General features: G+C 44.3%; 1 protein-coding gene across 1 annotated transcript in view; it reads right to left on the reverse strand.

Annotated features, from left to right (window-relative positions):
- Positions 1-269: 269 nt before the first annotated feature.
- Positions 270-25,320, reverse strand: part of TBL3 (transducin beta like 3) — a 192,600-nt gene continuing 167,549 nt past the window's right edge. Inside the window, exons 18-22 of the mRNA XM_069209783.1 lie at positions 23,437-23,495; positions 11,230-11,333; positions 4,512-4,583; positions 2,612-2,770; positions 270-933 (exon numbers count right to left, since the gene is read on the reverse strand). Coding sequence (XP_069065884.1) covers positions 773-933; positions 2,612-2,770; positions 4,512-4,583; positions 11,230-11,333; positions 23,437-23,495 — 555 coding nt within the window. The 3' untranslated portion in view covers positions 270-772. The remainder of the gene's footprint in view (positions 934-2,611; positions 2,771-4,511; positions 4,584-11,229; positions 11,334-23,436; positions 23,496-25,320) is intronic.

Below are 25,320 nucleotides of genomic sequence, written 5' to 3' on the forward strand. Positions count from 1 at the left end.
CAAAAAAAGCTGTTATATGGCACCAGGAAATCTGTGGATTAAGTACACACGTTGTTTTACAGAATAAGCCCAACCTGCAAACTACAGTCTCCATTCTTGCTATGAGGACAAACGGGGTCCTCAGCCACAACAGTCTTTGCATCTCGCGCAGATTTAGCAAACATCAGATCTCAAAATGTTATCATGATACAAAACGTGTATTGCCTCAAACACACATCACACCCTCTGACTCCAGGATTTCCACAACACAAAAAGGCCCTGATTTCGGATGTTTTTAAATAAAATGGTTTATTTCTATTTATCAAACTCCAATGAAAAAATAGATATTCAGTCCATGCAAGTACAATACCCCCTGGACCCCATGCCCTGGCTAGCCTTGATTTAAGTCTCTTGTATAACTTTGACATCTGCTCTTGGTATGAGTGCAAAGGACTTGGTTGGGCTCGATTGCTCTCTGGAAAAGTCACCAGAGCCCAGACTATGGGACATCGGCTGTCAGAGGAAGCGTGGTACCATCTCAAGTAGGCCAGACATGCAGTCACTGGAGTAGACCTGCATGGCATTTCTGACCCTTACCAAGCCAGACCACCTGAAAGCAGACAGCTGTTTTAGTGACATGTTGATAAATTTTCCGAATACAGTCCAGCAAAGAGATCTTCTGTTGCTCCTGTGAGAACATCCTACTGACCACAGTACCATCAGTACAAGCTTCCCAGAAGAGCCCACTGAGATTGTGCTTCATAAAGTTCCAAATGTAGCTCTTTCCAAGTTGTCAGTCCATATTTTCCACAGCTTGTAAAGACATGGCGCGCGAGTTCACACTGACACTGTTCTCAGACTGTGCCGGGACCTCGGCTAGCCTCATGTTCTTCCACATGAAGTCCACAAACATTGATGATTGCAGCAAGCGACTGAGTCTCTGCAAATGTCTCTCTGAAGGAAGAAGAGAGAAGACCATTAAAAGCCTCATCCGATGGGCTTTGTGTAGCAGATTCGTTTTTACAATAAAAACACTTCTCACTTTATCCCTACATTGAAGAAAAATAAATTCACAAGGTTGAATGAGGAAAAATAAAGTTACAAGGTTGAATGAGGAAAAATAAACTTAGAAGTAACCTTCATTTATTGCACTGTTTAAATGACCATTCCAGGCCCCTGTTATAATTCAAACACAGTTTATTATTCCACACAGTATGTGACTGTAAGGATGTGACCTCCAGAACAACTAAGTACAGGAAGCTTAACAAGAAATCACAGTTTTATTCATAAGACAACAACAGACTTCCACACCTCGACTGGCTTCTGCCCAGCCTGTGCGATAACTGATGCGTCTACTTTCAGAAGTGAGTGGAGTGGTCCTTCAATCTTATTTACACATCACTGTGGGGTGACTTCATCATCTGCCCCGTCCCCTTGCCCGTCCTTAGAGCGCTCTATCCGACAACCCACAGATCTAAGCATTTTCACCAAGTTATACGGCAAGTTAGATCTGGAAAGGGAGGGCATAATGCATGGGAACAGAGGTATGAAGGAACCTATCAATCCTGGGCCTTTATTGCAAATGATAATGGATGTTTTTGCAACATCATGTTGCTTATGGCCTTGTGTTAATAACGTGTTGTGTTATCTGCACGTGTACTGCTCACTTGTCGATTTTGTAAGGCACCATAGTGCTTTTGAAGCATGGGCGCACAATGCATACAATTCTGGTATTTTCAACAATGGGTTGTATTCAACGTGCATGGTTGTGTTTCTCTAGTGGTGAAGATAGGGTTTTCCAAAGTATTGCCTAATAATGGTTCATACTGATTAATGCAGAAACAAAAATCTTTCTTATTGCGTTACGGATCTTTTCTGTGTGCTATGTGTATGGATGTGAGTGCCCAAAAGCTTTGCCCATTCTTTTATTTTACTTGGGTGAATGGTTGTCCATTGCCTGATCTGGGTAGACAGATGTCAATGCTGACATCCCTAGCAAAAGACACACTTTTGATGCAATGCTGTGCATTTGAGTCTAGAGGCTGTATGAAATGCAATGCTTAGGGGTATAAGTTCAGATGTTGTCAATGTCAGAATGCATGGCCGCAATAACCAAAGGTAAACAGCGTGGCGAAACAGGCATAGGACCATCTGCCATGGTTTCAAAAACGTAACTTTACTTTTAGTAAAGTGAAGGGAATAACACTTGCTCACAACATCCAAAGCAGTGACCTAAGGAGAAAGTGGGCATTTCCCATCTAGGCATCAGCATCAGTCCTCCCAGTTGCACAAGGATGTACATTATAACTAAGCAAATCTGATCATCTTGTCCCACCCTCTTCAATCTTCTCCACTGTATTTTATTTCAACACAGGCCAGTCTTCCTATAAAGGCTGGTTTACAGGAATAACTGGACCCTACTGTAGCAGGATGGCAGGATATGGGATTTAGGTATCCGAGTAAGGGTTGTTCGCGTGAGGTGTTGGTAGAGAACAGTAATAATGTCTCTGTTTTAAGCGTCACCCAGTGAGTGTCATTGACCAGTTTGTGTCATTGAGTAAAAGTAAACTGATTTGACGTTTGACTGAGGGCAATAGCTACTCGTCCATGGCACGAGCCACTGAGCACTCACCGGTGTAGGGGAGCAGGGACTCCACCGCCGCCTTGATTCCGTTGTACTGCAGCAGCGCCTCGGGGGTCTCGTGTGTCAGCAGGACCTTCACTACAGCCTGAGCCTCCAGGCAGTTCCGGGAGTTTGTGTTCCATGTTGTGCAATATTTAAGCACAGATTCTGCAGGAAGAAAGCAAATGGCCCACTCCAGTTAAAGTATTGGCATCTTACTACTGTCAACCACCTACGCATACACACTTTACCCACTCCTATGAAGAAAGCAGTTCTGGAATCTGGTCTAGGTGCTCTTACATTCACAGTCAACAAGTGGATATCCTGTTCATAACATCATTCTAGTCCCCTACCCTCAAAATGACTAACTTGGAAGAAAAAAGGCTGCTAGCCCCATAAACCTTAATTAATAATAATACTTAGAGACCCATCTAGGGTTCCGCTAGATGGAGCGGTACACCCACATTGCATTTGCCCCTTCGGTACATAAAACTGATAGAATATGATCCCAAAGGCTAAAAGAAACAAAAAGGAGAGTGCATATGAGGCAAAGAAAAAGTTAACTAATGATGGATAAAGTTTATGTAGGGATTCTACTTCAGTCTACTTTATTCACAGAGGTTAATTGATAACCATGTCTATAGAACACCTTAAACGTACTTTAATAAAGGGAAAACAACCTATGACTAACTGGGAATTTAACAGGCCCATACATACAACAGGTACCAGGAAATATAAGTTGGAAACAGCCCGCCTCATTGCTTCTCTTAGACACAACACTGTGATACCACGCACCCACACTTCTGAGGCTCATAAACAAGCATATTTCACCTTTCAGGTTAGCCAATGTACTGCATTGTCTACTTTCTTCAGATACAGACATCTGAGTAAAGAAACATTCATTCTTAGGCATGTGGCACCAGGTAATGTGCTATCTGGAGAGCACAAAAGGGATTAGATAGCCAAAACAACTAGGTAACCTGACTGGCCTTTAACTGTGGTACCTTATTATTATACAAGACAGTTATAGCTAAATACTGATGTGTTACTAATAAACAGGCAAACAGCATTCACACCAGGGCCACCCTCAACTTGGACATGGAGGCTGACTGCTGCCTTCATGGCAAGCATCCCACCTAGTGAGCAATGCAAAGCACCACCATGGAACTAATTCTAACCACACTTTAACATCACACACGTGCGGAGACATCAATACAAGGAAGAACTCTCAGAGGGGACATGTGCTTTTTGGGGATTTTTTTTTTTCTTTTTTAAGAACAGCTTCAAATACAAATCTCCTCCAGAATGGAACATCAGGCAATGCGTTGTGCATTTCAAGTGTATCTATTCCAGATTCATTGTGTAAAAGAAACTAGCTACCTACTTGTAACAATAATAATCCAGCTTCAGATGGTATGAGGTCGTTGAACACGCATGATAATAGGGTAGTCACGAATCTAAAGATGTCAAAGAGTTGGGCAGGGCAGAGTTACATCCCAACAAGAGTGGAGTCTTGTTACAGACTCTCATTTAGTTTGCAGCCACCTTACCCTGAAAACCTTTTTAAAAGGAATTTCCCACCTGACCCCCTAGAGAGCAGTCTGGTGTTGCCTGGAGTAATACATATGTAGTGTAGTGATTCCCCTGAGTTACACTTGAGCACCTGCCTTGGTTATATTCAGGGACAGCACTATTAATATCAGAATACCCTTTTCGTCATTATTGATAGTTTTGGTTGTTACCCATGTCCTGATCATCACCAGGTGCTAGCCTAGCAAATTTATATCCCTCAGGGAACGGGTACCATTTACAAATCACCCCTCACGCTTACGATGAGCGGGGTTTCAATTATAAGAACAGAAAACACCTACACAAACTGTGGCTTTTCTGAGCCTAGGGATCCACTCACCTTTCTGATCCTGTCGCAATTTCAAGATAACCTCCTCCAACTTCTTTTCCCCAGTGGGTTCATGGAGGATGGCTAAAAGCAAAACAGGGAACAAATGGAATAACATTGTGTATAATAACACAACTCTGTAAATGGTGATGAAATCATAGACATCAACAGAAGGTAACAAAAAAGCAAACAATATTCCCCAAGGAGGGTTGGAAGATGGCAATAGGTGCTCCATAATTAGAAGCATATTCTTCTCACATGCCACAAAATCATTATGCCTCACTGAAAAATATTTAATCTCTAAAGCAGGAGGAAAGGGGCTGACGAGGATGTTTGTAAATTGTGTTGCACATTTTTGAGATGACACATTTGCATTCTCAGGGCATTAGGTTAAACAGCCCTCATACACCCCAGAAAAGCTCAAGGTAAGTCACAGAACTGTCATGCAATATACAGAAGGAGCATCTAATTGCACTACTGGGATGGAACTCTTGTGGGCTGATTTACTCCAGAAGCATACCATCAAAGAACGCGCTACCTAAGCTGAGGGAAATAGCCATGAAGAATAAAGACACAAGAGATTGTATTGAGAAAGTTCTGAATTGAGAGAAGGAAATATTCTGAGCCTGCTCAGATTGTAATGAATGAGGTACTGTAAGATGCTGATTCCTCCAATATCCTGAGGTGTCTCTAGACTGAGCAGTGTTCGACTTTGGAGCACATCTCTCTTGCTGTAGCTGGTAGCTTAGTGGTATGTCTCTTGAATTCTTCATTAAACACTACCAAGTGAAATGGCCCACGTTATTTGTTTCAAGTGTAGAGCTGAAGGGAGATACAACACCCACTTGATGTCAATTGGCAGGCATGGAGTGGAAAACTAGTGGCAATGTGCAACCTTGATCCCACCAGCAGCATCATTTACATTACATGCAACAGAAACATCCACTCACTCAGCACCTCTAAATACTGTCTTTCTTGGTCAGTGTGGATCACCTTTCAACCCCAAACCCAGTGTCAGATACTTGCGGAATTGCAGAAGCGTAACTTTTAAGTTCAGCTGTCAATGGTTAAAAAATGAGGTTTTTTTTAAAAAACTTTTTTTTTTATAAGAGTTGCATCAAGAACTCTCTCAGCCTACCCCGCTAGACGATATAGCCTGGAACAGCAGGGCTATGAGATGTTTATTGAATGCCTTAAATTGAGGTGACAAAGGATTAACCAGCCACAAGTCTGCGGTTTAACTCTTTTCAGCCTTCTTGGAAACAAGTTAATCATAGATCTCTGTTTGCTCAAATGCAGGCCGATCTTGTCCAGCGTAAAACTGTAGCTAGCAAAGGTTGATGTCATCAAATGTCTGATCTTACGTTCTCTGCAAATCATCACAACTTTTATTTTTTTTGGATCGAATCAATGTCAAACCTTTGGCTCCCCACCTTCATCTGGCTGCTCAACTGTATGGCTAGGAGAGAACTGGCTGAGGTTTTCTTTTTATGTGAATGAATAATTAGAGGTACCATATTATATACACAGAGTAGTGGTCCTCGCCTCAAGGAATTCCAGCCAGTGCCAACTTCCTCTTTACTACCACGAGACATTTCCTGTTCGCCTGAATTCCAATACAGTAATTTTCTCAATTAATTGCCGCTCTAAATGAACCCTTTTGGCAATCTGCTGAGATCAAGGCATCTTCACCATTGAGTAAATAACACTGTCGTCTGGGGCTTATAATTGTGTCTGTGAATACTATTGGTGCATAATCAATTACAGGAGCAATCTGCTGTTACATCTTCACTGTATTACTTTCGAGATAATTTGTCTCTCCGAAGCATTTAGGACATATGTTCTGAGATCACAGAAACACTATCATTGGATGCGTGACGCAGAGAGTTCCGTCACATGTTAATAATTAACATTGTCTCTTGTCAGACCCAATTCGGATGTCCACAGAGAAGACTTTGGTTACTGGGACGCAATCGAGCATATTTTGGTTACCGGACCACAACCGCTGTGGTTGGGGCCATCTGCCACGCGTGTCCTTGGGTCCATCCCACCATGGCTTTGTGAATAAGGCAAAGTAGTGTACTTCCACATTTAAATCAAATAGTATCAAACAGCCAAAAGCTTCTCAGGAACGTAGTGTTGGGTAGACACAATTAATCACTGTCCAGCCAACTATGTATCTTTAGTAAAATAAACAGAATACTCAGTGCTTAATTTGTGCTTGTTGTTTCCGGTGCTGAGCACCGGCACTTATTTTTGAGGGCCGGGGCTTATTCTTCTGCCTCAAGCATTCGATGCGAGCAAAAGGTACATATAGGAAAGACGGATGAAGGGGGAAAACGAGAAAACGTCACAAAGGGAGAAAGTAAAAAGCTGCAAGAGTGAGCTGAAGGGGCAGGGAGTGGCTTTATATGGATTGAAGATGCCCGAGATGATTTCAGGATTACGCCGCCTCAGTATTCCGTGCTCACACATTTAATTACAGCAGCCGCAATGTTTAAGAGGGGGCCTTTGGGCACCGGCATCTTTGTATTTATAAATTAAGCACTGAGAATACTACACAATTGCAGGGAATACTATCTTGCCTACTGGCTCTTAGTCAACCACCGCGCCCTCTGCCGTGCCATCTTCCACACTTGGGTGTGACTCTTAACATCTTCATCGAGTCTCAGAAATATAGACATGGGTAAAGATTAAGCACAGCTGTGAGATCAGTAAGGGATCATATTGGCAACTCATGTGTCAGTTCAAATACTTACTGAGCTATAGTTCACATTGGCATAACTGGTTAACTTCCTAATAGATGGTTTATCTTTGTGTGTTCAGGATATACTCTCAGAGTCTTCGGTGATCATGTCTAGTGGTACCAGCTCAGCAGAGGTATGACTCTTGTGGTGCCAGAATGTGTATTTATCAGAATGGCATAGTCTGCACCTTGTTCAGGGACGCAGGACCGTGGCGGTGGCCATGTCCTCAATCAGGTCACTGAGGTGGTTAGCGCAGCAGGCGTTGTTGGCAAGTGTTCTACTTCAGCAGTTACTGCCTCGGCTGTTGGACAGGTCTTCTGCTTTAACAATGATGGTGGATCCTTACAGGATTTACAACATGGCTGGCATTGGCAGCACAGTGCGTCGGACACACTGAACCGTAGCCGGAAGAAATGCTGTTGATCTGGCTTTAGCTGCTTCACGCAATTCATTATAGAAGCTCCGTTCTGAGTGACCAGATGATCTTCCATGACTAGGGTTAGCACCATCTTTACCCCTGATGGCAGTCTGCTTCTTCTGGATCCACATGCCAAGAACATGGCTGGGCAATCCCTCCTACACAGGGCCACGTGTTCTCCTTCCCTCTCCAAGCATGCCAGCAGGGTTCTAGGTGCTAGTCAGACCAACAGCTTCTACAGCAAGTTGCATATTTTTCATGCGATGTCCCCTCACCTATGGAAAGCAGGCTGCCACGGACACACCATCCCTGGTCTCAAAGCAGCCCGCTGAGTACTCTACAGAAACTCAGTTTCTTCATGAAGAAGAACATACAAATGAGTGGGGTGGTTTGGACCACATTGTATACTCATTATCCAGACACATGATAAGGACCCACTGTTTAAGGTGCTGGAACTGGTTTGAGGTGGTTCCCTTTCAAATGTTGTTTTCTAGCTGTAGTGAAGACACTGCCTTCGTGCATGATGATTGCTCTCACAGCAGGTAGCGGTGATGATGACTTCAATCAGGAGTATCCAAAACAAACATAGGCACAGTTAGGGTGAGGACTGCAAAGCTAGGTGCCATAATCTTTCCTGAAGTTGTAACCAGGAACAAGTAAAAGAGCAGGCCCTTAACTACAGAATCTGCTGACATCCCCTTTTGCATACGAATTACCTGATGGTAATGCTCAGGAAAGCCTAATCAGCCATTCCCTTCTTGAAAGTACTCAGAGAATTTTTAAGTGCAGCTCCTTTGGCAGCCTCCTGCACGTCAGTATCTGAATTTCTACCTTTCAATCACATAAATGCAGGCAATATAATTCCACAGTGTGGAAAAGCTGTAGCCACCCTTCATCTTGTGTCATGAAAACCTAGGGGCAATCCAAAAAGAATCCCACTAGTCTCAGCAAACATTCTTGCATCTCATATGGAATCCTGCTACCATATGTGTGCCACACTTTCATCATGCAGACACACTCCCAGAATAAGAGTGCAAGGGTCAAACTATATAGAGGCATAACTTTACTCAAGGGGTTGGTCAGGTATGCTGAAACAAAAAAAAGGGAAATCTGTTCTGGACTATTGATTCACAAAACTCGGTGTGCTGCCACCATCGTTTTATGTCAATACCCTACAATATGGGCAGTAGCCCCATATAGTCAAAAGAGAGCACTAGGTATGTAACAGAACAAGTCACTATGGACAAGACTAGACATTCAGAGCATATGCTAGATAAGTATGTTAGTCGGACAGGCAGCAACTCAGGGTCCCAGTTTCCCATTCAATTGGATCACTCATGGCAGGGGTACTAGCATGGATACCATACATGGGGCATAAACTTCCTAACATCTACTTAGTAACAAGAATACCCGTTTTCCCCTTTATGATATGGAGACTGCAGCTGTTTCAAATCATTGTGCTCTACGCTGCGTGGACGTGAAGCCCATATCTTAGAAGGTCAACAAACATCTCTGGTGGTATATGCTGGATCTTGGGTGTCACCTTAATGAAGGTATACATGTGTCTTGAAGCACACAAGCAATTGCAAATAATGGTCAACGGGGAGAGGTTTTTGGCAGAGAGAAAAAAATAAATCACAATATATGCCAGTGACAAGGACATTTTAACATTTACCCTAAAAGACATCAGATTTCGCAAGACACCACAGTGGACGCCAGTCTGCAGATACACACCCATTTACAGGTGAGGAAACAACGATTTACTACCTGAATCAGTTCCAAGGTAAGCGCCAGAACAGGCTTGGAACAGGCAGTATGTGTTATCTGGGGGAGGCCCAGAAAGACAAGGACCCTTTGTCTGAAAGGCTGTTGTCAACACACAAAAATGGGAAGTAACAATATTGACTGAACGTAATGCTTTTGATTGGATACCCAAGACTACCAACATGTGTATACTAGATAAGCAATTTTACAAGTATTGAAGGTCTTCCTGCCAAACTAAACTTGTAAATAATAGTTACAATTCTCTTATACTACATCAGATGAAGAAAGAACTGAATAATGTGGCTCCAAAACAAAGCAATACTTTCAAAGGCTGCATTTTCAAGGGGTGCAGGCAATACTGTGCCATGGTCACTGGGACGAAACTCCACCATTTCACACTGCTGGAGCCAGGAGGATGGGAAGCTTTCCACATTCAGAGGATACATCCAACCAGTTTTCTCCAGCATAAGCGGTTTTGGTGGGGCCAAACACAGTGAGAGTATCTTTTTTATTAGGCCCAGCACCTCCAATACCCTTCCTGCACTGTTACCCCATCATTATGTTGTGGTAGAGAGCTGTTTTAGAATTTAGGTTCTACTCATTTAAAACATTCTCTAGACATTTATCTTGTGTCGCAGGTAACCACTGAGTTAGAAAGCTACCAGTAATGATGTTCAAGCCATGCTGGGCATGGTATTTTAAACTCTCAGCTGTCGAACCAGTGAAGAATGTGTGGTTCTGATAGGACCATTGTAGCTGCACAGTTCAAGTTTCAGGTAGATTCCAGTCCTCGGTGAGTATAGAGGAAGGGACTTAGCAACTTGAGCAGTACATGCTACCCAGCTCAGACTCTGCCTTGAACTGACACTGCAGCACCACAGGCACACAAAGACCAATGCCTTAGAACATTTCTCAAAGAATATAGCTCCACATATGGGCAATTTTAACTGAACTAGGACAGTACCAGCAGTCATCAGAATGAGTTGCGCCCTTTGTAACAGATGCACATCGCGTAGATGGCGACCTCGCGCTCGGAATGAGGAACAGGTAGCTGCAGCAGTGTGCATGGGTGCCCAGAGGCCTGAAAACACCCTGGTAAGAGCATGAGCATGTCCAGGACTTAGAAAGGTGGCAACCATTTAGGCTACTTGTCATCTAGAAATGTTTCTTGCTCATTGGTGGAACACCCTGAAAATATAAAAACGTTTGGTGCGATTCCTCACCTATTCTCATAACAGAAGTGGAAGTAAAAAAAACAAGAGTGAGGACTTCAAGAGAGCAGCAGTAACAAATTACCAGTGTTGGATGCATTCTTCCAAGCAGTACAACATTTCAGAAGTGTCCTAAGAAGAACTGATTCCTTCAATGGTTTAAAGCCAATTAGGAATTACTTTAACTCCAGTTTTAACAGTGAAAAACCCCTTCTGGCACCAGCAAACCCACCTGTATGAAGTTCGTCCAGCACTCAGGTCAGGCATCTGGCCACTGAGGTGGATGCAGAGCTGAAAAGACCATTTAAAACTATACGATTATCATTCTTGGTTCCTAAATGATCAATCTAGAATTGGGAGGGGAGAGGTTCCTCAGATATTAAATGGCACTGTAATGGTGTGATTCATTGGAAAATCCATAACAACCTTTTATATGCAAGTAGCTCTGATGTGCGGACAACCAGTGAAGACATAAATTACATGTTATATAGTGCACATGTCCGAACCCAACACTAGTTGGCAGGAGTATACAGTGCATGTTAATCCACAGCCGCACATGCTATGCACTACATATTACATATTAAACTTACCCTTGATCACGGTCAGCACTGTATAAGGGTGATCCAGTGATATAGCCAGTCCCAGGGCTTTTGCAAAGTTCTTCTCATGCAGCAAATTAGAGAGTTCTTGTTGTCTGTAATGCAAAGCAACACAGTTAACCAGTGATGGGGAAGTGTCCAAGGCAAAGGGTGAAAAAGAAATGTATTGCCAGGAATAATCCCTGCATCAGGCAGTGACAACATATAAGCAGCATCTGCTGCAAGCACTTAAACACAACACTCTAAGGAAAAAAGGAAACAAAATCCATCAAAGAAAAAAATAATTCTTTCATACACATCACAATGAAGAACCCAGTAGATGGCCATAAATAGCCAAGCTAAAACATTATTGACTTCTTTAAGTCAGATGTTTATTTCAGACAACAGCCTAAAATTAGAGCAAAGGGGATTTATGGGAACTTACTGAATTTTGGTAGAGCAGGATATATTAAAAATAAAATGCAGCTAACTGAGAACACAATAATTGCCTAAAATCTGTCAAACCAAAGTTTGTATGACAACTTTCAACAAAAGGTTAGAAAACTGGACTAGCTCCATGTTCAGCATTGCTACATATATAAGGCATTTTAAATCACCCTCTAAGTCTTTATTTAACAGGATATTCCACATTAAAGTCAGTATTACAACAGAGTTTCACCCTTTATTTTATCCTCCATGCCAGTTAACTCTACAAATGCAACCAAAGCTCCAAGACTTCTACTGGTGGGTGTGAGCTTTAGATATGTTGGACGTGGATTTAGGAATATTACTGTAAACAAACGTGTCTAAAATGTATTTATACTGCAATTCAGCATGTAAAATCGAATGACAGAGTAAAAAAGTATGAATGCTATGAACCAGGGTCCGGGTCTCAACCTATAACACTTATTTTAATCTTCTGTCATGCACAGTTTGTTCCGCCATCGCTGTGGCTGGAAGGTGTGGGGAGCTCTGTGCAGGCGTCAACACCCCTTTTCCAAGTAGAAAATGTAAGTGGCCTTCTTCTCAGAGAAGATAATCTTCATAAACATTTAAGCTCAATTTAGCACCAGAAGTACAATGTTAACCTCTCAGGTGACCGGGACAAGTAACAGTGACATATACAATCAGCACTGTAGGTATAACGAGGAAGTTGGGTGGATGGTTATTTTTGAATTTTGAGGGTTTTAAACATAAGGCAAATAAAGACAAAGTAGAATGTCTAATTGCTTGAACTGCACGTGTCACTGGTTTAAAGTCACTCAAAGGTTAAGAGGGGTGTTAGAAATGGGGTCGCTAGTTGGCAGACACACACACACAAACACCCCCCACCCCGCAAAAGTACTCAGGCTTAGAAAAATAGCCAATATTTACCTCAGTAAAAAAAATATGAAAATCCAACACACATAAGTAAAGATAAGAAATTTCAAAGATTAAATGTAGTATAGCACTTAGAAACACAGTAGCTCCAACTGGAGGTATCCCATGGGCTTGATGAAGTCGCTTCCAACAGTCCGGCGCCAACCACGAGGGAGCAGCCGGCCACAGAGTCATATAGACCCCAATTACCACTCCTTGGAAAACAATAAGCAAACAATGACTTTGCATGGAGTCAGGGAGGTGAGGCATTGCTGGAACCAGTACGGCACTGATTCCTTCCTGCCACCGGGGAGGTGAGTCGTCAGTTCCTTAGTGCTTGCCAGGGGAGGTGAGGTGTTGGTTCCTTACGGTTGCAGAGGAGGTGGTGCAGCATTAGGGTGAGGCATCAGCTCCTTACGATAAGATGGGGGTTGATGAAACCAGCAGCTCAAGTTGCCAGGTGTCAACTTTGCAGTGTCACGGTCCCTGCACAGGGCCATATGCGGAGTCGGGTGCCACAGACATCAGTGATACAGCACTCTGGACTGACCCTGTGGAGGTACTTTGGAGGCACTGTGGCAGCGTTGGGACCTGTGTTGTAGGTGGGAGAGTGGTGCCGGTTCCAAAGTGTAGGAAGTTGGCTCTGTATGTGCTATTTCAAAGTAAGGAATAGCATGCACAGAGTCCAAGGGTTCCCCTTAGAGGTAAAATAGTGGTAAAAAGAGATAATACTAATGCTCTATTTTGTGGTAGTGTGGTCGAGCAGTAGGCTTATCCAAGGAGTAGTGTTAAGCATTTGTTGTACATACACATAGACAATAAATGAGGTACACACACTCAGAGACAAATCCAGCCAATAGGTTTTGTATAGAAGAATATCTTTTCTTAGTTTATTTTAAGAACCACAGGTTCAAATTTAACATGTAATATCTTGTTTGAAAGGTATTGCAGGTAAGTACATTAGGAACTTTGAATCATTTCAATTGCATGTATACTTTTCAAGTTATTCACAAATAGCTATTTTAAAAGTGGACACTTAGTGCAATTTTCACAGTTCCTGGGGGAGGTAAGTTTTGGTTAGTTTTACCAGGTAAGTAAGACACTTACAGGGTTCAGTTCTTGGTCCAAGGTAGCCCACCGTTGGGGGTTCAGAGCAACCCCAAAGTTACCACACCAGCAGCTCAGGGCCGGTCAGGTGCAGAGTTCAAAGTGGTGCCCAAAACGCATAGGCTTCAATGGAGAGAAGGGGGTGCCCCGGTTCCAGTCTGCCAGCAGGTAAGTACCCGCGTCTTCGGAGGGCAGACCAGGGGGGTTTTGTAGGGCACCGGGGGGGACACAAGCCCACACAGAAATTTCACCCTCAGCGGTGCGGGGGCGGCCGGGTGCAGTGTTAGAACAAGCGTCGGGTTCGCAATGGAAGTCAATGAGAGATCAAGGGATCTCTTCAGCGCTGCAGGCAGGCAAGGGGGGGGGGTTCCTCGGGGAAACCTCCACTTGGGCAAGGGAGAGGGACTCCTGGGGGTCACTTCTGCAGTGAAAGTCCGGTCCTTCAGGTCCTGGGGGCTGCGGGTGCAGGGTCTTTTCCAGGCGTCAGGACTTAGGTTTCAGAGAGTCGCGGTCAGGGGAAGCCTCGGGATTCCCTCTGCAGGCGGCGCTGTGGGGGCTCAGGGGGGACAAGTTTTGGTACTCACAGTCGTAGAGTAGTCCGGGGGTCCTCCCTGAGGTGTTGGTTCTCCACCAGCCGAGTCGGGATCGCCGGGTGCAGTGTTGCAAGTCTCACGCTTCTTGCGGGGAGATTGCAGGGTTCTTTAAAGCTGCTCCTTTGGATAAAGTTGCAGTCTTTTTTGAGCAGGTCCGCTGTCCTCTGGAGTTTCTTGTCGTCGTCGAAGCAGGGCAGTCCTCAGAGGATTCAGAGGTCGCTGGTCCCTTTGGAAGGCGTCGCTGGAGCAGAGTTCTTTGGAAGGCAGGAGACAGGCCGGTGAGTTTCTGGAGCCAAGGCAGTTGTTGTCTTCTGGTCTTCCTCTGCAGGGGTTTTCAGCTAGGCAGTCCTTCTTCTTGTTGTAGCAGGAATCTAGTTTCTAGGTTCAGGGAGAGCCCTTAAATACTAAATTTAAGGGCGTGTTTAGGTCTGGGGGGTTAGTAGCCAATGGCTACTAGCCCTGAGGGTGGGTACACCCTCTTTGTGCCTCCTCCCAAGTGGAGGGGGTCACATCCCTAATCCTATTGGGGGAATCCTCCATCTGCAAGATGGAGGATTTCTAAAAGTTAGAGTCACCTCAGCTCAGGACACCTTAGGGGCTGTCCTGACTGGCCAGTGACTCCTCCTTGTTATTCTCATTATTTTCTCCGGCCCTGCCGCCAAAAGTGGGGGCCGGGGCCGGAGGGGGCGGGCAACTCCACTAGCTGGAGTGTCCTGCGGTGCTGTGACAAAGGGGTGAGCCTTTGAGGCTCACCGCCAGGTGTTACAGCTCCTGCCTGGGGGAGGTGTTAGCATCTCCACCCAGTGCAGGCTTTGTTACTGGCCTCAGAGTGACAAAGGCACTCTCCCCATGAGGCCAGCAACATGTCTCTAGTGTGGCAGGCTGCTGGAACCAGTCAGCCTACACAGATAGTCGGATAAGTTTCAGGGGGCACCTCTAAGGTGCCCTCTGTGGTGTATTTTACAATAAAATGTACACTGGCATCAGTGTGTATTTATTGTGCTGAGAAGTTTGATACCAAACTTCCCAGTTTTCAGGGTAGCCATTATGGTGCTGTGGAGTTCGTGTAAAACAGACTCCCAGACCATATACTCTTATGGCTACCCTGCACTTACAATGTCTAAGGTTTTGCTTAGACACGGTAGGGGCACAGTGCTCATGCACTGGTACCCTCACCTATGGTATAGTGCACCCTGCCTTAGGGCTGTAAGGCCTGCTAGAGGGGTGTCTTACCTATACTGCATAGGCAGTGAGAGGCTGGCATGGCACCCTGAGGGGAGTGCCATGTCGACTTACTCATTTTGTTCTCACTAGCACACACAAGCTGGTAAGCAGTGTGTCTGTGCTGAGTGAGGGGTCTCTAGGGTGGCATAATACATGCTGCAGCCCTTAGAGACCTTCCCTGGCATCAGGGCCCTTGGTACCAGGGGTACCAGTTACAAGGGACTTATCTGGATGCCAGGGTGTGCCAATTGTGGAATCAAAAGTACAGGTTAGGGAAAGAACACTGGTGCTGGGGCCTGGTTAGCAGGCCTCAGCACACTTTCAATTCAAAACATAGCATCAGCAAAGGTAAAAAGTCAGGGGGTAACCATGCCAAGGAGGCATTTCCTTACACAAAGTCATTCTGGAAGTCGATGTACTAGTTTCTTCCTTGTTGCACTAGAACTCACTCCCAAGGGCCCAGGAGCTGGATTTGGCACCAGTTGGCAAGTCAGGACTCTCAGCAAGAGAGCCTAGGCTCTGGCAGGTGAAGTCTTTGATGTCCCCAAGACTTCTTAATAGGAAGAAATCTCTATCCAAGCCCTTGGAGAACCTTTGGAAGCAGGCTGTAGAAAGCCAAGTCCAGTCCTTTCACTCTCAGGAGCGAAGCAGCAAGCAGCAGGCCAGCACAACAAAGCAACTGGCAGAGTGGCAGTCCCTGCTACTGCATCCAGGTCTTCTTCCTGGCAAATTTCCTCCATCGAGAAGGATTCTAACTAATACCCATTTCTGTCTTTGAAGTAGACAAACTTCAAAGAGAAGTCTTTGTAGTGCACATGACCCTGCCTTTCCTGCCCTGGCCCCAGACACATTCAGGGGCGTTGGAGACTGCTTTGTATGAGGACAAGTACAGCCCTATTCAGGTGCAAGTGTTAGCTCCTCTCACCACTCTACTCAGGAAGACTCATTGGCCTGGTGATGAGCCATCAGGATATGCAGGGCACACCTCAGCTCCCTTGGTGTGACTGTCTAGAGTGAATGCACAAACAGACAACTGTCATTCTGACCCAGACATGTAGTCAGCAGACAGGCAGAGGCACAGAATAGTTAGCAAGCAAATACCCACTTTCTAAAAGTCCCCAGGTTGAACTACACTTAAAACATATTTCAAGGTAATTCCCATGCCACTCTAGGGGAGAGAGAGCCCTTGCAATAGTGAATAATGAAATTAGCAGTATTTTTACTATCAGGATATGTAAAACAAACACACCAGCATATGTCCTACCTTTTCAATACACTGCACCCTAGCCAAGGGGCTGGTTTGGGCCTACTTTAGGGGTGACGTACAAGTAGTAAAATGGAAGGTTTGGGTTGCCAGGTCGAAATGGCAGTTTAAAACTGCAAACACAAGTGGCAGGACTGAATCATGTTTACAGGGCTACTTGTGTGGGTGGCACAATCAGTGCTGCAGGCCTACTAGTATCATTTGATTTACAGGCCCTGGGCACACACAGTGCACTTTACTAGGGACGTACTAGTAAATCAAATATGCCAATCATGGATAAACCAATCACCAATACAATTTAGACAGGGAGCACTTGCACTTTAGCACTGATCTGCAGTGGTAAAGCACCCAAAGTCCTAAAGCCAACAAAAACTAAATTCAGCACAGGATCAAAAATGGGAGGTCAGAAGCAAAAAGACAGGAGAAACCTCGCCAAGAGCTGACAGGTCGAACAAGGGGGAAGAGTCAAGTGAATAAAAGGGCTTTGTGTGATCCTCTAAAGCAATTTTCTTATTAAAATTACATATTCCAAGATGGCTTTTGAGAGCACGTCAGTGAAAGCAAATTGAAGAAAGAAGTACAGTGTGTAAACAGGAAGCTGATCCGAGAAAGAATTGAATTATAAAAGCTGGCAAGTAAAAATGGGTTTTATAGCTTGCTGTAAAGATTTAACGGCTGTTTGGTACAAAAGAACCAGTAAATTATTTTCACAGATGACAGGAATTGTTGCATGTTTTCCACCCTCTAACATTCTTCCTCCTAGTTTGAGTCAAATCTCTGCTACTGCACAACTGTGGCATGAAATCCTTCACTAAATACCACCACAATGTAAAACTGTCAAAAACTGTAAACTTTGCACTTGTATAGCGCACTACTCACCCATTAGTGTCTCAAGGCGCTGTACGCATATCGCTGTGGAACCCCTCCTGGCTTTTCCCTGTGAGGCACCCACTCCTGGACAGTCCCAGGGTGAAGCCAGGCATCCAAGCGCTGTGAGGGCCGTTGTGGAGATTAAGCAAGCTATTGCCCAGAGTTACAGAGTGGGACCCATTAATTAGATTAGGCACCAAGGCGAGAATTATCTGGTCCAAGGGAATTGAGCCCAAGACCCGCCGAGGTGGGAATTGAACCGTGGTCCCGGGCCAGATCTCTGCATCAGGGTCTGCCGCTCTAACCATTGTGCCACACTGTAACCATCAGCAGTGAGTATTCAACCACTGCTTCGCCAGACCACAGTCCGGAGTTTTCGATCTCTACCCTCCAATCAATTCCTTAAGCAATTCTCAGACTACTGTTCTTTGAAGAAACAGCTTTCAGACTGAAAGGATTTCTAAAGCCTGCACAAGTGCAACCCAACCACAGAGGTCTATTTACTGACTGCTGAGCACCAAAATGCAAAGCATGGGACCTGCATACCGGAGCACCATTGTACGTTTATGCTGGATTACCACCTGTGCTTTCAAGTGGCAGGTAAGACTGCCATTAAAATACATACATTAAAAATACAGTTAGGACTGTGCTGTGTGGAATGCACATTACTTACTTAATAACATTAGGCACATCTCACGGACTACTGCCACATTCCTGAACAGGTAAGAAGGGAAGCCTCTCCCCCCCAGGGCAACCAATGGAAAGGGGGGAGCTAGAGAGGCCCATCTGTTGTTATTTAGGGACCAATACACTTTTCACTTTAAGGGACAGATCTAATCTGGAGAGGCAGACCTAAAATACCTCAACCTGGAGACATGAGGAGATCAGAAAGGAGAGGGATTCAAAAAGGAAGCTTTACCAGGTTAGAGAAGGAACAAGTGTGTAGCTCTTTTGAGGGGTGAGAGGGATGTCAATATAGGCAGCTTTAAGGAACCGGTCTGGCAGGATGAACCAGTACATCTTAGACATGTACATGTCCAACTCTAGGAGTGCTATCCAGGGAAACTCAAGTGTTTAAGATGCCCATGTATGAGAACCAGGTACAATAGAAACCACTCTAAAGGATAATCTTTGGAAAGGATGTCAAGTGAATAACAATGGGTCTCAAATCCCATCATCCTTCCTTAAAGGGGACATTGAGTAAAGGATGTCACAATAGATCTCAAAACCCATACATTGTTCCTTTAGTGCTCCTAAAGTGATTCTTGTTACTACTGTAGGTCTCAAAATTCATCAAGACATCATGAACATAGGGCTCACCTTGGATTATGAATGAGGCACAGAAAGATTGTGTTAAAGGAACAGGAGTTCCTTCACTGCTGGGCCCTTTTTTCGAATAGTCCTCTAGCTTCCTTTATAGAGGTTTTGGTTCTCAGTGTCCTATGCTACCTTTTTACCAGATGGAATGCAGGATCATCTATACAGAACAGGACTCTTTGACTCGAGCTGCTGTGACGGACTGAACTCCTTCATGGTTAAGGATCTACGAAATGATATGCCACACTGTTCCCCGCATTCACCTCATACACAGTAGCAAAGTAAACTACCATGCACTAGAACGGGACTCGTAGTCAAAGCTGAAATAAGATTTCTTCAAGAGGAAACAGTTCCTCGATGCCGACCATAGCTCAGCACATATAACCACTACTGTGTTGTGAAATCTGAACAAAAAAACAGGTAAAAATAAAGAACAGCTGCTGTTCCATAATCCAGCCGACTAAATACTTCCTTTAACACCGACCTCAATTTCTAAAACATTAGAACAAAGAGACTGTCACAAGTGATTTTTCTCTGTTTCAATTGCAACCGTGTGAGCTTGTTCCAAAATCTGACATTTTGTCATTTTAGCAACCATGGCATGCAAAGGGAAGAGACCGAAGTAGACAGCTATCAACAAATAATCCTGCCTTTGGTGAAAAATCCAGGTAATTTTGGCAAAGGAACAAAGTGAACCCAACATCAGTGCATCAGCCACACATCTATGTCAGGCACTATGAAAGGATGGCTTGCAAGTTAATTTAAACACATTGTTTAAGATAACTGCAACAACAAAGTCATGGAAGGAATGCGCAAATTAATCTCAGACACTGGGAAAGTCTCAGGGCTGCACTGAAATCCATCCTTGTCATCCACTATGCGGCTCATGACGGAGATCAACCAAATGCACATCAATCCAATAGGAACATGCTCCTGCCTGAGGTGGAATAGTGGGCACAAAAACGAAGGACCAGGTTGAGGCCCAGAATAATTACCAGTGGCTGAGATGATAACTTCACCCAAAAATATTAAACAGCTTTTTTAAAAGCCTCTTTTTGTGAGACTCGCTGCAGAAGACTTAGTTCAAAGGTAGTAACAAAACTTCAGCTAAGCAGATACAGTTATGGCAAATGACCTCCAAAAAGTGCAGACAGAAAAAAAGCGAGAAAAGATGTATGGAATGTCTGAGGTAATCTTAACTATTGGTAATTACTCTGGGCCTAAACCTGGTCTAAACTTGCTGTTTTCCCTGTTTAGAAGTGAGGGGGCTTATGGTTTGGGCTGAACTGTTCCTACTGAAGAAGCACCAAACCTCATTTACATATGTTTCTTGGTCTCCTTCTGTTGTGGCAAAGCACAGTAAGAAGTGATAGACTGGATTGGAATGATTAGAGAATGAGAATTGTTTCCTCCCTCCAAAAAAAGCTTTTACAGAAATTATTAATAGTGCAGAACCAGGCCATCACAATAGACCCAATACCCCCCCCCCCCCCGGAAACAAATCAATAAATAAATCCCCAAAAATACAAACACGGCTCACTAGTCCCCAGCAGACAAAATATGTATAAACCAAGCACATGGCTTTCCTTGGCTTTTCAGTCTTCGGCGGATGTCTTGTGTCTGTCAAACTCTAAATAGCCACTTAAGTTATAATGACTTTGATGGGGCAGGTTGACTCAGGGTTGAGCCTACATTACCAAATAAGGCTGTTTACTGAACATAAATTTACAAGGCAACGGTCAAAGGGGGATATTTGGGGCTTGTCTCATTTGCCCTCTTTAGAGAATGTGCCATATATCTCTCTCTATATATATATATCAACTAGGGGGATGGACATCTGCCACTTTTGACCTTTTTCCCCTGCATCGAGCACACTCAAAATAGCTTCCTTCCATTGTGACCTTGTAAATTCCTGCCCTTTCTTTTATCTTCTCTAACCCAGTATAGAGATAAATGAGCTTATACTTTTATATTTTGATTAACAACTGGAATAAATCATTCTCTATTCAAAGGTTCAATTGGCTGTTTTGAGTTCATCCTCTTTCTAAGGGAAGACTGTGATGAAGAGAGGAAAAGAGGCTTGCAAGTCTGCTGACCCTGATGTCCCTTATAGGCGCAAGCTTAAGGCAATTTTTTTTTTAAACAACAGGATCATGGTCAAATCAATGTTATCCTTCAGAGTGACATGGACCTGGGTAATAGTATATTTCTAGTGCTACGAAATTAGCAAAAGCTATATAAAAGAAACCTTTTTTATGATTATTCATTTTGTTTTGTGTTAGGGTAACTTGCACTGCTGGCGCACCCTCAGTTGCTGTTAAAGGAAAAGTAGTATTGGTTTTAGATAAAAATCAATCATTTATCAGAAATCAGCAGATAAAGATGTGAGAGAGCAATTCTCTTCCGGCACACCATGGCATTTCACTCTATATCTTTATTAAATGCTCACCTGGAGTATCACCACAATTTCCTTTGTGGCTGCAACATCAGAACCTTAGTACACAATTTCACTGCAGCCCAAGTATGGCATTCAAACACCTGATGGATTGGACTGAATATTTTAGAGCGTTTACCACTGTATTATCCACAGCTTTCGTGGAACAACTATTGGTAGGGAGCGCCATGAGGTGCACTTGAAGCAGAAGTAAGAGGGAGCCACATGAACTTTATCCTTCACTATGTCACCAAACTTGCTTTTGGTTGTCTGGAGGATGGGCACACACACTTAAACGCCTTCAGTCTTCCTCCTGCCTGCCAGGTTGAGCCATAAGATCTTTGTGAACTTGGTATCCATAAGTGCAGCAAAAAAAAAAAAAAAATAAATCTTCTCCATTTCGTACTTTTGAGTCATTTGCACCAATAAAATCCTGCTTGCCACCAGATTCTGGCGAACTCTTTAAAACTGTAAACACAACTCTAACCATTGACCTCCAATCTTCAACACGCACCCAATGCTTCTCTGATAAAATAACAACACATACAACCACCGCCTCCGTGCCAGCAAACCAAGAAACTACAGTCTGCCTGCTCAGTACACTACCACCTTTGGTCCAACACCACCACCCTGTCATTTCATTAATGGGATGAAAGTGTTCCACCTTCTCTATTGGTGCCAGGTTCATACCTCTGCTAAAATGTCATCCACTAGCGCTAAATCCCTCTTCGGATATCTTAGACACTACAAAATTCCCAAAATGTGTGCCACCCAACATCTTGATGTAACAAAGGCTCCCCACTGATTTTACCACCCCGCCAATAGACAGCATTGTGAAACACACCTCCACAGAAACATTTCTCTACGTAGCAGCCCTGAAACTCTGTGACCCCACTGCAGCCTTCTGCAGTTGAGCCTACATTGCTCTTTCAGACACTACACATCAGCAGGCCTACTGAGGACCTCCTTAGTGACCTCAGTCAGAAAGCGGCTCCACCCCAAAGAGGACAGGTTCACATATAACCTTGCGCTTCTTGGAAGACCCTCAATTAACATTTAGCTACAAACACTTGTCATTTACTCATGGTCTTCAACCAGAATTCCCAAATGTATGTTGTATCAAACTGTGCAACAATCTCAACGGAGAAGAAGCAGAGGCCAGGCGTGGTCCTTGTGTCGAAGGACATCCAAATCTGCAAGCAGCAGATGGCTGTCTGTGAACATCCATGAGGCAAGAAATTCTGATGCTCTGCAGCAACTCTCAGACAATCACATATTCCTTGTGCATAAGCTTGTGGACTTAGGAGTCAAATTCGACTGACCCTCAACATTGAAGTGCGACTCACCACTCCAAGCAGCCTCAAACAAAATGTTGCCTTGAATGCTGTTCAGTTCCATAATTCTTTACATGCAGGCCAAATAAATATATATTTCCATGGTCTCTAGGTCAGACTCCTGTGCAAATTTACATGTATTCAAAATGAAAGAATCGTGATGACGACAGAAAAGGTGAGACCTTTTACACTAAGCATTAAAATCCCTACATTATCAATCGAAAAGAGAGCCAAATTTAAAACACTGACCAGCAATTAAAACAAATTAGGGAAAGCATTCAACTTACCGGTCTCGCACCTCGAACTTTAAGAATCAACTAGACACCAAGAGCTTCAAATAATGGTGATGATAGTAAATGCCCACGTTGGAGGCGGGACAGTGATTTTGTACAATACTAATGACCAATGCCTTAACACAATCAACACTATTCAGAAACAAATAAGGGTCTTCACAGCAACTTTCTGATGAAACGATGAACAATGTCAGTAACTCTCCTGCACCCTGAATGCATATGTTCTACCTTTGTAACTGCTGTTTACTTTCAAGTATGCACCTACAAACAATTCCAAATGATCCCTGGGAGCATGTAAAGGTAGAGTTTGGAGGTAATGGCCTCAGTACATTCTGGCTGCAGCAGAGAAGCGGAGGTTGGTGTGCTTAACATCTGACAGGTTTCCTACCCCTCGACCTATGTGCATAGCTGATGAATCACTTACTTTTCAATCTGTTCTTCCTGTTTCGCCTGCTCTTCGGCCAGCTCTTCTTCTGTGACATCCTGAAAGAGATGGAAGCTATCAGGAACTATTTCATGGATGGGGTAATGCCTTCTTAGACCAGTTTCCTACTCCACGGGAAGTCAGCTAGGTGCCCAGTCTATATGCAATTCTATTGTGCCATCTTTTTGTATGGATCTTCTCTATGTGAGAGTAGGGTCGTAGGACGAAACCTCTAGAGCAGTGGTGGCTGGTGAATGAAGATAGTGGTGGGGCACAATTACACACATGAAATTGCAACGTGCTATTGAACCTTACTACCTACTTACTTCCATTCACTACTCACCCACCTGCATTCAACAATTCACTCACCCACTGACTTCTGTCACCTACCAATTCACTCATCCACTTTAAGCTATCCACTGCCATTCACCCAGCTTCTATACAGAGCCACTCACATAAACTCAACCACTCAGCCAACCTCTGCAATCTAAAAGCACATAGCCCCACCATTCCGTATTCAGCAGTTTCAGTATTAAAAATCTACACTTAGAGGCTTTGTTCATATTCGTATTATTTAACTGTAAGGAAATGCCTCCTAGTGAAAATGTCACTTACCCAGTGTACATCTGTTCGTGGCATTAGTCGCTGCAGATTCACATGCTGTGCATAGTCCGCCGTCTGGTGTTGGGTCGGAGTGTTACAAGTTGTTTTTCTTCGAAGAAGTCTTTTCGAGTCACGAGACCGAGGGACTCCTCCTACTTTGGTTCCATTGCGCATGGGCGTCGACTCCATGTTAGATTGTTTTTTTTCCGCCATCGGGTTCGGACGTGTTCCTTTTCGCTCCGTGTTTCGGGTCGGAAAGTTAGTCAGAATCAACGGAAAATTCGTCGGTATTGTTTCGTTCGGTATCGGGTTAGATTAGAATCGACGCCGAATCTTGAAGAGCTCCGGTTACCCCCTGACTTTTTGCCTTTGCTGATGCTATGTTTTGATTTGAAATGTGCTGAGGCCTGCTAACCAGGCCCCAGCACCAGTGTTCTTTCCCTAACCTGTACTTTTGTTTTCACAATTGGCACACCCTGGCATCCAGGTAAGTCCCTTGTAACTGGTACCCCTGGTACCAAGGGCCCTGATGCCAGGGAAGGTCTCTAAGGGCAGCAGCATATCTTATGCCACCCTGGGGACCCCTCACTCAGCACAAACACCCTGCTTGTCAGCTTGTGTGCGCTGGTGAGGACAAAACGAGTAAGTCGACATGGCACTCCCCTCAGGGTGCCATGCCAACCTCACACTGCCTATGCAGTATAGATAAGTCACCCCTCTAGCAGGCCTTACAGCCCTAAGGCAGGGTGCACTATACCATAGGTGAGGGCACCAGTGCATGAGCACTGTGCCCCTACAGTGTCTAAGCCAAACCTTAGACATTGTAAGTGCAGGGTAGCCATAAGAGTATATGGTCTGGGAGTCTGTCAAACACGAACTCCACAGCACCATAATGGCTACACTGAAAACTGGGAAGTTTGGTATCAAACTTCTCAGCACAATAAAATACAATTTATTGTAACCTACACCCCAGTGGGCACCTTAGAGGTGCCCCCTGAAACCTTAACCAACTACCCGTGTAGGCTGACTGGTTTTAGCAGCCTGCCACACTCGAGACATGTTGCTTGCCACAAGGGGAGAGTGCCTTTGTCACTCTGTGGCTAGTAACAAAGCCTGTACTGGATGGAGGTGCTTCACACCTCCTCCTGCAGGAACTGTAACACCTGGCGGTGAGCCTCAAAGGCTCACCCCCTTTGTTACAGCACCACAGGGCACTCCAGCTAGTGGAGTTGCCCGCCCCCTCCGGCCACGGCCCCACTTTGGCAGCAAGGCCGGAGGAAA

Source organism: Pleurodeles waltl, chromosome 10 (genome assembly GCF_031143425.1).
Source record: "Pleurodeles waltl isolate 20211129_DDA chromosome 10, aPleWal1.hap1.20221129, whole genome shotgun sequence".
NCBI classification, from domain to species: domain Eukaryota; kingdom Metazoa; phylum Chordata; class Amphibia; order Caudata; family Salamandridae; genus Pleurodeles; species Pleurodeles waltl.